Consider the following 11,445-nt stretch of genomic DNA (forward strand, 5'->3'; position numbering starts at 1 on the left):
TGCTTGGTGAGGGGGCAGAACTACTTGGGACACTGGGGTTCAACCTGCCACTCAAAGGCCATCTCTCTCTTCTTATCCCCTTCCCCCCAGGCTCCCCCCTTCGGCCCTTGACCCGCTTTGAAGAGCCTGGAATCGCCAACTATACCACGATGATGCTGAGCCCAGATGGGGGCACCTTGTACGCAGGTGCCCGTGAGAGGCTCCTTGCTCTCAACACCACCTCCTTCTCTCCTGGGCCACAGCACCAAAAAGTAAGTGCAGGGTACCCACTGGCCACTTTAGAGCCCCCCAGTTCAGATGTGCAGTGGAAATATACAGGAAGGACATCACTGGCTGACGGACTGGCTGGTTGTTTCCGTTGTACCTCTCAGTCTGATGGGACCAGCAAGTCCCTACTCATCCTGGAAGCAGTTTGGGCCGCAGTCAAGGAGCCAGTCCTCAACACTTGCAGCAGAGGCTGCCTCTCCTTCCCCCTCTGAGGGTTCCTAGCCTGGGAGGGTTCCAAACCATTGCCACACACAACTTCACTCTTTGGGTTCAGGCACAGAAACTGACAACCTGAGGATCTTGGAGCCTGTGGTCTTTCTAAAAGCAAGCTGCTTCAGCCTTTGATTGAGGAGGACAGTTTGGAAATGCTGGTCAGCACCCCATGGCATTCCAGGTGCCAAAGGAGGACTGGGCAGCAGCAGCTGCTGCTGCTGCTGCTGCTGCTGCTGCTGCTTCCCTTAGCCCTGCCCCATGGAGGTTACTCTAGATGCCAGGGTCCTGCTCTTGGCATAATATTTGGCCACTTTAGGAGAATGCTGGGGTTTTCCATTTAATGCATCTGCAGCCCTGGCACTGGACATCACTGGGCTGGCCCCCCTTGCAGTGGGTGAGCTGTCTTTTGGGGCAAGAGACTGCCACAGATGAGGTTCACTGAGAGGCCCCAGAAAGTACCAGTGGAGAAATCAAGGGTCCATTGGGAATGGGGCAAGAGGGGCACTGCTGGGGCTCACAGCCTGCCAAGGATGGCTCTGAAATGCCATTCTAGAAACCGCCCTAGAGGGAGGCAAAGGGAGTGCCTGGACTAAGCCCCCTGGTCACCGCCTCTCTTCCTGTCTTGCAGTTGCTGTGGGGGGCTGAGGAGGAGAAGAAGCGTCAGTGTGTCTTCAAGGGCAAAGACCCCCAGGTGAGTGCCAGGGATGTGACTCCCCCCTCCCTACCAGAAGTGGGTCTGCCTTTCCTGTGCCAGGGGGGCTCCTTCTGCCCCTTGGATTGAGCTGTGACCCGCTCAAGGCATCCCCTCCATTGCTGGGGGGCATTCTGAGTTCGTCAGAGCTCAAAGCTTTCCTCTTCTGTCCCTTGCAGAGAGACTGTCACAATTACATCAAGATCTTGCTGCAGCTGAACAGTACCCACCTGTACACCTGTGGGACCAGCGCCTTCAGCCCTACCTGCACCTACATTGTGAGTAAGCTTGTGGGGGGAGGCACACCCTGCTGCCAGTATGGGACCCCTCGCCTTGGAGAATCAGAACTATCAGGTTGGGCCAACCAGATCAGCTTTCACCAGCCTGGTGCTCTCTAGGTATTTCGAACTACAACTCCCAGCAGCCCAGCCAGTGCGGCAGTTCCCCCATCAACCCCTGTATCACATGCAAGCTGGGGCTGATGAGGGTGGTAGTCAAAGCACGTGGAGGGCACCAGGTTGGCAGAGGCTGAGCTATCTCAAGAGACTCTCCCATACACCCTTCAGCAGGATCAAGCAAATGCCTTTTGGAGATGTTTGTCCTGCCAGGAGTTTCCACTACCTCCCTGGGCAGCCTGGCCCAGTCCTGTATGGACCTTCTCGCACTGGATCAAGCCCCATTCATGAGGAAGCCTCCAGCTGCCAGTTGTGGGCAGACCCTGGATGGGAGTCCTGTTTTCTGGGAAGGAGCCAGTGCTGTTTACTGCTGTAGTGTTGAAAACACAGCTCAGTGCTCTCACAGGCCAAGACCCTGGCAGGATTTGCACCTGGAGGCTGTGCAAGGGTCTTCTTGAAGGCCCTAGAGTTAGAGTCTACATGGTCAGGGAACCCCAGCCCCTACTATTTGGGGTTAGTGGGAAGGGTTAGGCTAGGTCTTGTCTCCTGGCCTATTTGAGCCCCCACACCTTTTTTTTAAAAAATAAATCAAACGTTTTTGCCTCACCACCACCCCCAAATACATACTTCCTGACATCTTCCTGACTGCACCATCCTCCCCTTTAGAACATTCCAGAATTCAGCCTGAAGCGAGAGGCCTCCGGGAAGCTGTTGCTGGAGGATGGGAAAGGGCGCTGCCCCTTTGATCCTGCATACAGGTCCACGGCCATCATGGTTGGTAAGGAGATCCTGCCTCCCTTCCTTCCATGGAACCAAGGAGGGAAGGGCCTGGGCCACCCCCAGGACTGGAAGAGTCATAGAATCATAGACGGGGGGACGGGGACCCAAAGGGTCAACTAGTCCAGTCCCCTGCAATGCAGCAGGGAGAGGGGAGCCAGCCAAGTTTTTCTAAAGCATTGAAGAAGAGGAGACTGTCCCTGGGTGTCTGGTAAAGGGCTCTGAGGGTCTCCCTGATGGGGATGCTTTCTGGCAGATGGAGAACTGTATGCGGGGACCGTGAGCAACTTCCAAGGCAACGAGCCAACCATCCTGCGGAGTCACGGCAGTCGCCCGGCCATCAAGACCGAGAACTCGCTCAACTGGCTGCAAGGTGTGTGGAGTAGCATAAGAACATGAGAAGAGCCTTCTAGATCTGGCCCATCTAGTCAGTCATTCAACCAGAGGCCCCAAAGGGAAACCCTGCAAGCAGGATCTGAGCAGAATAGCCCTCTCCCCTCCTGCGGTTTCCAGCAGCTGGTATTCAGAAGCATGGCTGCCTCTGACTGTGGATGCAGAGCCAAGCCTTTTGGCTAGTAGGCATCCATAGTCCTCTCCTTCGTGGAGATGGGTGAGCAGGGAAGCTCTGCTGCTCAGTGAGATGATGGGGAGCATGTTTATTGCCTCAAATGGCTCGGACATCAAGACCTTCACTGGCCCTTCCCATGGTCTTGGGGGCAGGAGTGAATTTGCAAGAGCCATCTTCAAGCCAAGGTGTTCTTCCACCGGCTAGACTCTCTGCAGCTCTGGTTTGGACTCGCCATTGGGATGGAGGGCTCCAAGCCTCTTCCTTGGATTCAGATCCATGGGATGAGGGAGCAACTGCAGAAAGGTCTCTGCCATCAGGAGGGCTGCAGCTCAGCAGCAGAGCTTCTGCCTTGCATGCGGAAAGTCCCAGGTTCAGTCCCCAATGGCATCTCCAGGGAGGGGGTCGGAGCGACTCCTGCCTGAAACCCTGGAGAGCCGCTGCCCGCCAGTGTAGGTAATGCTGAGCAAGATGGACCAATGGTCTGTCTCTGTATAAGGCAGCTTCCTATGTTCCTATGTGCCACAGATCCCTTCTTTGTGGGCTCGGCCTACCTGCGAGAGAGCCACCCGCCCAGCAGCCCCCAGGGGGACGACGACAAGATCTACTTCTTCTTCAGCGAAAGTGGCAAGGAGTTTGACTTCTTTGAAGACACTGTTGTGTCACGCATCGCCCGCGTGTGCAAGGTGAGGAGGGCTTCGTCTGTTTGGGGACCGGGATGTCCCCCCCCTTTTCCCTTTTTGCTCTTTGCAAAAGTTTGGAGAAGGTGGAAAGCTCCCTTTCTGCTGGGCCAGGGCCAGCCCAAGACATTTTGCTGCCTGAGCCAGAGCAGTAAATGGTCCTCCCCGCCCGCTTAAGTCAAGGTTCATTGTGCCCAAGGCTGGCCGAGTTATTTTGGCGCCTGAGGCAGGAGATTCTACAAGCGCGTCTCCCTGGGAGAAGAATGGTCATAAACTAATAAACTAGCAATATGCTGCTGCTCTTGCTGCTGCTCTGAGCCTGCAGCGTCCCCTGGTGCCCATCTCTTGGAACAGCAAGGAACCAGCAGGAACAGCAAGTGGCACCTGGGAGCTCCCAGCTGGGTTCAGTGTGGGAGAGCTTAAAAAAATTAAAAAGCCACCTTTCTGTCCCAGGTGGAGAACTTCATTTTTATGTGCAACAGGTTTCGACCAGTTCCTCTCAAAGTTTTATTGAAGCATTTCTTATTTATTGGATTTAAATCCCACCTCTTCTCCCTGGAGCTCAAGGTGGCTTACATGCTTCTCCTCCTCTTCATTTAATCCCCACAACCACCCTGTAAGGTAGGCTAGGCTGAGAGATTGTGATGGGCCCAAGGTTACCCAGTAACCTTGGCCAAGTGGGGATTTTGAACCCTGGTCTCCTGACTCTCTAACCCAGGAGTCAGCAAACTTTTTCAGCAGGGGGCCAGTCCACTGTCCCTCAGACCTTGTGGGAGGGCCGGACTACATATTTTTTAAAAAATGAACGAATTCCTGTGCTCCACAAATAACCCAGAGATGCATTTTAAATAAAAGCACACATTCTACTCATGTAAAAACATGTTGATTCCCAGAGTGTCTGCAGGCTGGATTTAGAAGACAATTGGGCCAGATCCGGCCCCCGGGCCTTAGTTTGCCTACCCATGCTCTAACCACTACACCATCCTTTACTGCAAGTGTAATCCCAGACTGTCTTACAAATAAAAGTGAACCCAGTTACACCCTCAAAGGACTCAAAACAAGGCAGGTGTTTCCAAATAGGCTGCCAGGGAAAATTCTTCTGGGCATCCTGGGCCTCTGCTCTGTAACGTAATACAACTTGGGACCAAACTAGACGTGAGCATCTGGGGTGCAGGAACTTGCCTCCTCCCATTGGGTGGGTAGGTGGGGAGGGGAGGGAAGTACAATTTGCATCTAGCCACATCTCATTTGGCCCCAAGTCTAACCGTGTTCCACCAAGCTTGTCTCAAGTCCAAAATTAAAAGCCCATTAGATGTCCTTCCTGCCACACTGTGGCTTTTCTAGGCCCGGCTCTTGCAACTTGGCATGACAGCACCACCCCTCCCCCCTCCCTCCCTTCCTTTCTCTCCCTGCCAGGGCGACGTTGGGGGTGAGCGGGTTCTCCAGAGGCGGTGGACGACCTTCCTGAAGGCCCAGCTGCTGTGCTCACACCCCGAGGACGGCTTCCCCTTCAACGTGCTGCAGGACATGTTTGTGCTCACCCCAGGCGAGAGATTGGCAGAGACCGTCTTCTACGGGGTCTTCACCTCTCAGTGGTGAGCAGTGAGAGGAGGCTGCCTCTGTGGGCTGCCAGGTTCCCTTGGCAGAGGGCACTTGGTGCATGCCCCATTACGTCTGCATGCCTGTGGGTCCTTGACTGCCCCAGTTATATATTTATTGTCAATTAATTTTTATTCATTTTTCAAATGTATAACACATCAACGCCAAATTAAAACCAATACATTCCCCCCCCCCAAAAAAACTGGCTTTGCACTCTCTCAGATATTTCCGTTTCTTACCCTTTTACATGCTGTTTATTTTACAGATTTATCTCTAATTAACACCTATTATTCTTTAGCAAATTCCTCATCTCTCAGCTGTGCCTTTACCAGGTCCTGCATGTAGATCAAACAAAATTATATCAAATGACAAATGAGGTTATAGTAGTTTAAATCTTTCATTCCTCTTTCTCGGCTGTCCCATCCTTTACCCTCCTTCTCCTTCCTCCTCTCTCACAGGGACAGGAAGGGCGCTGGGGGCGCTGCAGTCTGTGCCTTCTCCATGGCGGATGTGGAGGAAGCCTTCAGTGGGCTGTACAAGGAAGTCAACCGGGAGACCCAACAGTGGTACACAGACACCCACCCTGTGCCGGAGCCCCGGCCTGGAGCGGTATGTCCGTCACCCAGCGACCAGCTCCATGGGCTTGGGGGCGGGAAGGCCTTGGGACTGATGCTGGTGGGTCTGCCTGCCCTCCACCTTGAAGGCTACTAGGCTGCCTTCGGCTTTTGCCTGAGATCCTGCAGAGGGTAGGGGCTGCCAGAGTCCAGTGCTGGACAACTTATGCTGCTGCTGCCATGCACCCCTTTGCTTCAAGATGGCTCTTTCCTTTTAATCCCTCTGCCCACAGTGCATTAACAGCCAGGCCCGGCGGATGAAGATCACCTCCTCACTCCAGATGCCTGACCGGGTGCTCAACTACCTCAAGGACCACTTCCTGATGAGCAGCCCCATTCGGAGCCAGCCACTCTTCCTCCTGCAGGGTCAAGCCCGCTACCAGCAGATCAGCGTCCAGCGTGTCCAAGGCCTGCACCGGGCCTACGATGTCTTGTTCTTGGGCACAGGTGGGTGGTGGCAGCGGAGGCTGGGAGGAGGGAGGCAGGGGGAGGCCCTCAGGCAGTGGCTGGAAGGATGGACCCTCCAAGGTGCTATCTGCCTCTTACCTGCACTTCCTGGATATAATACCGTATTTTTTGCTCTATAAGACTCACTTTTTCCCTCCTAAAAAGTAAGAGGAAATGTCTGTGTGTCTTATGAAGCAAATGAAGGCTGCACAGCTATCCTAGAAGCCAGAACAGCAAGAGGGATCGCTGCTTTCGCTGTGCAGTGATCCCTCTTATTGTTCTGGCTTCTGAGATTCAGAATATTTTTTTCCCCTTGTTTTCCTCCTCCAAAAACTAGGTGCGTCTTATGGTCTGGTGCGTCTTATAGAGCGAAAAATACGTATATCCTATACACACACACACACACACTGTCCATCTGGCTGGGTTTCCCCAGCCACTCTGGGTGGCTTGCAGCACATAAAAATTGTAAAACATCAGACATTAACATTTCCCGATACAAGGCTGCCTTCAGATGTCTTCTAGAAGTCAGATAGTTGTTTATTTCCTTGGCATCTGATGGGAGGGTGTTCCGCAGGGCGGGCGCCACTACCGAGAAAGTCCTCTGCCTTCCATGGCTACCAGCCATGATGGGTATGTGCTGCTTCCACGGTCAGAGGCAGCAATGCTTCTGCATGCCAGTGGCTGGAAACCATAGGAGGGGAGAGGGCTCTTGTGCTCAGGCCCTGCTTGTGGGTTTCCCGTAATGGGCATCTGGTTGGCTGCTGTGAACACAGCAGGCCGGACTGGATGGGCCATTGGCTTGATCCTGCTGGTCTCCCCTTATGTTCCTCTTCTCAACCGGCTTAGATTTTCTCTTGGAAACTTGCTCCAAGCGTCCTTAGAGAGGAGGCATCCTGCAGAGAGCACGGCTGCATCCTGAGTACTCTTTGAAGGCGCCCCGGGCTGCCCCCTTTCTTGACATTCAGTTCTATCCTGCCTATCATGGAACCCAAGGGAGGAGGCACCTGGCTCTCAGGAGGTCCCCCACCCGCCCTGACCAGACTTGGGCCTGCTTATCTTCAGCAAGGTGGTGGTAGTGAGGCACATCTTGTCTTAAAGGCTGTTGATGGGATAGCTCAGGGTTTCCCAAACTTTGGCCTCCAGCTGTTTTTTGGACTACAACTCCCATCATCCCTAGCTAACAGAACCAGCGGTCAGGGGTGATGGAAATTGTAGTCCAAAAGCAGCTGGAGACCCAAGTTTGGGAAACCTTGGTCTAGCCCAACCTAAGGCCAGCCTTGCCACAAAGGGGAGTCTGTGCTGTTTCCACTTACTGTACTCAGAATAGCAGACAGGAAACATGCCCAACAACAGGAAAGAGACCAGGCCGTTGGATGTCTAGGAAGGCTGTCAGCCGTTCTTGGTTGGGACCTCCAGACTTCAAACATGCAGGTTTTGGTTCTCTGTGGCTGGCCCTGGACAGGTAGGGAGGGAGGTAATGGAGCTCTTCTGTGTGGGACTGGCCGGCAGGTGGGAGACAGCTATTTGCCCTGGCCCTCATCGCTGGGTTCCCCTTTCTGCTTTGCAGATGACGGCTGGCTGCACAAGGCTGTGGTGATGGAGCAGCAGGTCCAGATCATTGAAGAGATCCAGCTCTTCCCTGCTGGGCAGCCTGTCCTCAAGCTGCTTCTGGACCCTGCCCAGGTAAGACAGAGGGGCATCCTGGGAAACTCCCGCCAGCATCCTCATCAGAAGAGGGAAGCCGTCTCCACGAGAGAGAGAAGTGGCCAGTCTGGGGGTTGTGTGCCTTCCAAGAGGACTCAGCCCTGAGCTTCAAAGCGAGGATTCTCTCCTCAGTGGCTGCTGTAGATCCACCCTTGCCTTGATCTACGTGGGCACCTGGGGTCTCTGGAGGGAAAGCTGTGCCATATCTTGCCTCCACTCCTTCCCAGAAGCATTGCTCTGTGCTAGCCTGGACTCAGGCAGATACTTCTGAACCAGCAGGGACCCCCTTAGCTAGGCACAGTGGGCAGGACAAGGGCTGGTTTTGAGAGCTTCTGTTGCCTGGTGGCCAGCTGCTCTGCCCACAGGGGTCAGGTGCTGCATGACTGGCTTGTGGCCGCTGGAGACCCTCTGACAGGTGACCTACAGGGGGCACAGTGGGTCTGCTCTGTGGAACGAGCCTGACTTAGCTCCTCCTGTCCTCCCCGCAGGGCCTCCTTTACGCTGCCTCCTACACTGCGCTCGTCCAAGTGCCGCTCTCCAACTGCAGCATGTACCGGACCTGTGCCGAATGCATCCTGTCTCGGGACCCCTTCTGCATCTGGAGCGGAGGGGCCTGCATTCCACTTCTCCCAGACCGCTCATGGCCCCATGCAGGGTGAGTGCTTCTTCCACCAGACTTAAGTGGGGATGCCCATCTCCTTCCTCCCCCTCCCCCTCAACCCATGGGTGGCCTCTGCCCCCTCTCTCCTTGCCTCTCCCTTCACCATTGCTGCCTCCATCTCTCACCAGGCCCAGCTGGCTTCAGGACATCGAAGGGGCTGATGCCACCCAGCTTTGCCAGACGGACAATGGGCAGCCCAGCCGCTCAGCCACAGGTAAAGACCAAAGCTGGGGTGGGGGCTTTGAGAACTCTGGGAACAAAAGAGGGAAAATGAGATGAGGGGTTACAGGCACACTCTTTCTGGATCTGTCCTGCCTGCTGGCCTAGAGTCTCTCTGGCAACTTATTTATTTATCACATTTATATTCCACCTTTCCCTCAAGCAGCTCAAGGTGGCATACATTCTTCTGTTCCCCGCAATTTTATCCTCAGAACAACAAGCCTGTGAGGTAGACTAGGCTGAGAGACAGTGACTGGCTCAAGGCCATGCCCAGTGAATTTGATGGGGGTGAGGGGATTTGAATGCTGGTCTCCCAGGCCCCAGTCTGACACCGCACTGGGTCTCCTGGGCTCAGCTACCTGGCAGCCTCCCTGTGGCACCCAGGGCCTGACTGGTGGGTGTTCCTTCTCTCCCCTCTGCAGAAGAGCCCCCATGCCAGGCGGTGGTGATCTTGGGCTCCAGCGCTGTGCAGACGCTCCCTTGCCCACAGCTCTCCAACCTGGCTTCTCGGCACTGGCTGCACAATGGGGTTGCCATCAACACCTCGGCTGTTCTGGTGCTTCCCAAAGGGGAGCTGGTGCTGATGGGCAGCCCAGCCCAGGCAGGACGCTATGACTGCTGGTCGCAGGAGGGCAGATTCTGGCAGCTGATGGCCAGTTACTGCGTGCGTGTCGAGCCCACGCTTGGAGCCCGGATTGTGCCCCTCCAGAACCCCCTGGAGACCATCAGCACCTCCAGGAGTGTCTCGGCGGCAGCCGCGGGGAGCAGCATGTCGGCTCTGCTGGAGGGCAAGACCTACTGGACGGAGTTCCTGGTGATGTGCGTGGCCTTTGCCGTCACCGTGACGCTCCTGACCCTGTTCGTGCTGCACCGGCACCGCAACGCCGTGAAGACCTTCCTCAAGCAGGGCAAGTGCACCAGCGCACATCCCAAGAAACCCCGCAAGATGGGGCTTCCCGCGGAGAACTTGCCCCTCAATGGGGCCCATGCGCCCAGTGCCATCCTAGACCACAAGGGCTACCAGGCTCTCCACGACAGCCACGCGACCAACACGCCTCTGCATGCCGCTCCGGCAGCGCAGCCCAGCGTGGCCTTCTCGGAGTCCGACCGACGCCCACTCAGCGTCCACGAAAGCGTTGTGGAGGTCTTGACTCCCGCCCAGCGGCCGCGTGTGCGCCTTGGCTCCGAGATCCGGGACTCGGTCGTATGAGCCGCATTGTTGCATCCACAGACCCTGCTGTGCTGAGCCTTCTGAGGAACCAGGAGCTCCTGGTGCCTCCGCCCAAACCAGAACTGCCCTACGGACTGTGAATGGACAGAAGAGGCCCTGCGGTGTTGGGCACTTGGGCCGCGTCCTCTCGCCCTGCGCTGGGGCACCTGTGTGTCTCTGCGCTGGCCTGAACTCCTTGCAAACAACGGCCGGAACCTGCAGAGAGCAGAGTGGGCATTCCTAAGCCTTGAGCAGGGGTGGCCTGCTCCCTGGCTGCTGCAAGGATGCTCAGCTGGGCAGAAGGGGAGACACTTTGGCCCGGGCTGTCGTCCTAGGTCAGAGGAGCCAGACCCAAGCCCCACTGGGCTGGGGCAGGACGAGAGACTGCAAGGAGACTGCAGAAGGAGGCCCTGTCCTTGGCCTGCCCAGTTCCTGCACTTCCTTCCAAAGAGAGCACCCTATGGGCCAAGGAGTGGCACCAGCGAGCTCTCTCAATGGGTGGGTGTGTTGTATTGTGTGCATGGGGTGGAGTCTGGCTTCTCGTGAACTCTGTGGGGTTAGGGGGAGAACCTGTTGAATGTTTAGGGTGTTTGCTTGGTATGTGGAAGTGTGTGAGTGGGGCTCAGGTGCCATGTTGTGAGAGGAGAGGGACACACACACACCGAACACAGATACCAGGCCTGCCCTTCTGACTCTTGCGCACTCTAGGTTTGGCTGTCTGCCACTGAGAATTCTGCCTGGGCTCCATCACAGAGCTGCCTCCTGCCCGGGCCAGGTATGTGGAAGGGCAGGACCTGGCTTGGTCACTCGCAACAGCAGCCCCAGCGCACCCCCACGCTTCCCACAAGTGCACTTGCACAAGCCTTGTGTGTTGGTTGTGTTTATTTTTACATAAAAGTTGACGTCTCCTTTGACAACAGCTTGGGCCTGATCTCTCTCGACGCTGCCCAGCCTTCTCGCAGCAGCCAAGGCTCCCTGATCCCTGCCTCTCAACCCTCCCTGGCAGCCCCGGGGGCAGGGTGTATCCTTTGGAGCCTCCAAGTCCCACCAGCATCCCTGTGTGCCCCTTGAAGCGCTGGGAGCTGTGGCACATACCTATGGGCAAAGCCTCAGCCTCTACCACCAGGGGAATCCGGGCAGAATGGCTGCTGCTGCTGCCCTTGTGGGCAGCGCAGCAAACCTCCCCACCCCCTGTCTCTTTCTGGCTGCATGACTTGAAGTGGTTCTGAATGGGGCAAAGATCAAAGGGTAGAAGGAAACAAGAGGCAGAAGGAGCAGGGGCCCTGTTGGAGGAGGCAGTAGAGCTTGCTCCAGCAGCCTTTCCCACTCTTGTCACGAGGGGCCGATGCAGTCACTTCTCCTTACACTCTGCCAACCTGGGCTTAGTCCTCTCTCCTCTGAGG

At 55.9% G+C, this 11,445-nt stretch overlaps 1 protein-coding gene across 4 annotated transcripts in view; it reads left to right on the plus strand.

Annotated features, from left to right (window-relative positions):
• The window catches only part of SEMA4B (semaphorin 4B), a 36,142-nt gene extending 25,183 nt beyond the window's left edge, over nt 1-10,959 (plus strand). For all 4 annotated transcript variants that reach the window (XM_081170333.1, XM_081170332.1, XM_081170331.1 and 1 more), the window contains 13 exons: nt 91-251; nt 1,109-1,171; nt 1,351-1,449; nt 2,233-2,344; nt 2,600-2,716; nt 3,437-3,594; nt 5,005-5,183; nt 5,646-5,796; nt 6,035-6,248; nt 7,816-7,931; nt 8,441-8,607; nt 8,742-8,827; nt 9,255-10,959. In XM_081170333.1, coding sequence (XP_081026459.1) covers nt 91-251; nt 1,109-1,171; nt 1,351-1,449; nt 2,233-2,344; nt 2,600-2,716; nt 3,437-3,594; nt 5,005-5,183; nt 5,646-5,796; nt 6,035-6,248; nt 7,816-7,931; nt 8,441-8,607; nt 8,742-8,827; nt 9,255-10,042 — 2,411 coding nt within the window. In that variant the 3' untranslated portion in view covers nt 10,043-10,959. The remainder of the gene's footprint in view (nt 1-90; nt 252-1,108; nt 1,172-1,350; nt 1,450-2,232; nt 2,345-2,599; nt 2,717-3,436; nt 3,595-5,004; nt 5,184-5,645; nt 5,797-6,034; nt 6,249-7,815; nt 7,932-8,440; nt 8,608-8,741; nt 8,828-9,254) is intronic.
• The last annotated feature ends 486 nt before the right edge of the window (nt 10,960-11,445 follow it).

The sequence above is a fragment of the Podarcis bocagei genome, assembly GCF_964188305.1.
Source record: "Podarcis bocagei genome assembly, chromosome: 14".
In the NCBI taxonomy this organism is placed as follows: Eukaryota; Metazoa; Chordata; class Lepidosauria; order Squamata; family Lacertidae; genus Podarcis; species Podarcis bocagei.